General features: G+C 59.5%; 1 protein-coding gene across 1 annotated transcript in view; it reads right to left on the bottom strand.

Moving 5' to 3' along the window:
- Positions 1-889, bottom strand: part of Tspan7 (tetraspanin 7) — a gene marked incomplete at its 5' end in the record, with an annotated part of 131,826 nt that extends 130,937 nt beyond the window's left edge. The window contains one exon of the mRNA XM_010636228.1: positions 863-889. Coding sequence (XP_010634530.1) covers positions 863-889 — 27 coding nt within the window. The remainder of the gene's footprint in view (positions 1-862) is intronic.
- Positions 890-894: the final 5 nt, after the last annotated feature.

Genomic DNA, 894 nt, shown 5'->3' with positions numbered 1-894 from the left:
CTGAGAGGTGCACCATAGCCCCCCGCGGCCCCGGCTGAGGGGCTGACGTCACCCTTCTGCATTGAGCTTCAAGGACTGGGAGCAGCACCAGTTTGGTGGGGAGACAGAGTTGGGGCGCGGGGAGGGGGGTCCTCCCCCGGGGCGCTGCGGATTGAGTTCACGCAGCGAATAGAATGACCGGATGGGAATGTAAGAGTGAAGGGAGTGGGAAAGGGGTCGTAAGACCCATCTCCTGGGTCGCCGCAAAAGCTCAAAGATATCCCTGCCTTATGTAAGACCCTCTCCCCTCCGTGCGCCTCCACGCGGTGGCGGCGTCTGCCCCCCATTTAGGGCGCCTGAGGAACTCTGATCGCCCTTGCCTAAGCAGGCAGAGGGCTTTCGGCGCCTCTCTCCTGCAGCTCCAAAGTGTCGAGAATACCTGGGAACCTGGCATCAAACCCCGCGCTCCAGCGTCCGCTCCTAGCCCGCCACAGGTTAGCTCCAAAGCTAGGTAGAAGGAGGAGTCCAGAGACGAAAACAGACAAATAAACCCATAACTTTCCCCCAGGGGCTGCTGACCCTATCCCGCGAGCTTAAAAAAGAAATCAATGCACGAAAAAAAATTTTTTTGAAAGGTCAACAGCCTGCAGTCACCCCCACCCCACAGCCCACTGCAGCCTGCGCCAGGCAGTCCAGGGTCCGAGCAGCTCGGACCCGCATCCTGCCATCCTGCAGCCGCGGAGCCAGCGCCTCGCGCCTGTCTCAAGGAAGGGGCCAAGATTTTAATTTTTGGTTTGGGTTCCCCCCACTCTTCCTTTCTAAGAACATCACCCCACCGACTGATACACTTCGGCCCGGCCTCTGGCCGGCCGTGGGCACTTACCCAGAAGACGAAGGAGTAGATGATGAGGAGGG

Source organism: Fukomys damarensis, unplaced genomic scaffold (genome assembly GCF_012274545.1).
Source record: "Fukomys damarensis isolate Sample0158 unplaced genomic scaffold, DMR_v1.0_HiC HiC_scaffold_39, whole genome shotgun sequence".
In the NCBI taxonomy this organism is placed as follows: domain Eukaryota; kingdom Metazoa; phylum Chordata; class Mammalia; order Rodentia; family Bathyergidae; genus Fukomys; species Fukomys damarensis.
Note: the sequence above shows the minus strand (reverse complement) of the source record. Positions and strands in the feature narration are given on the sequence as shown.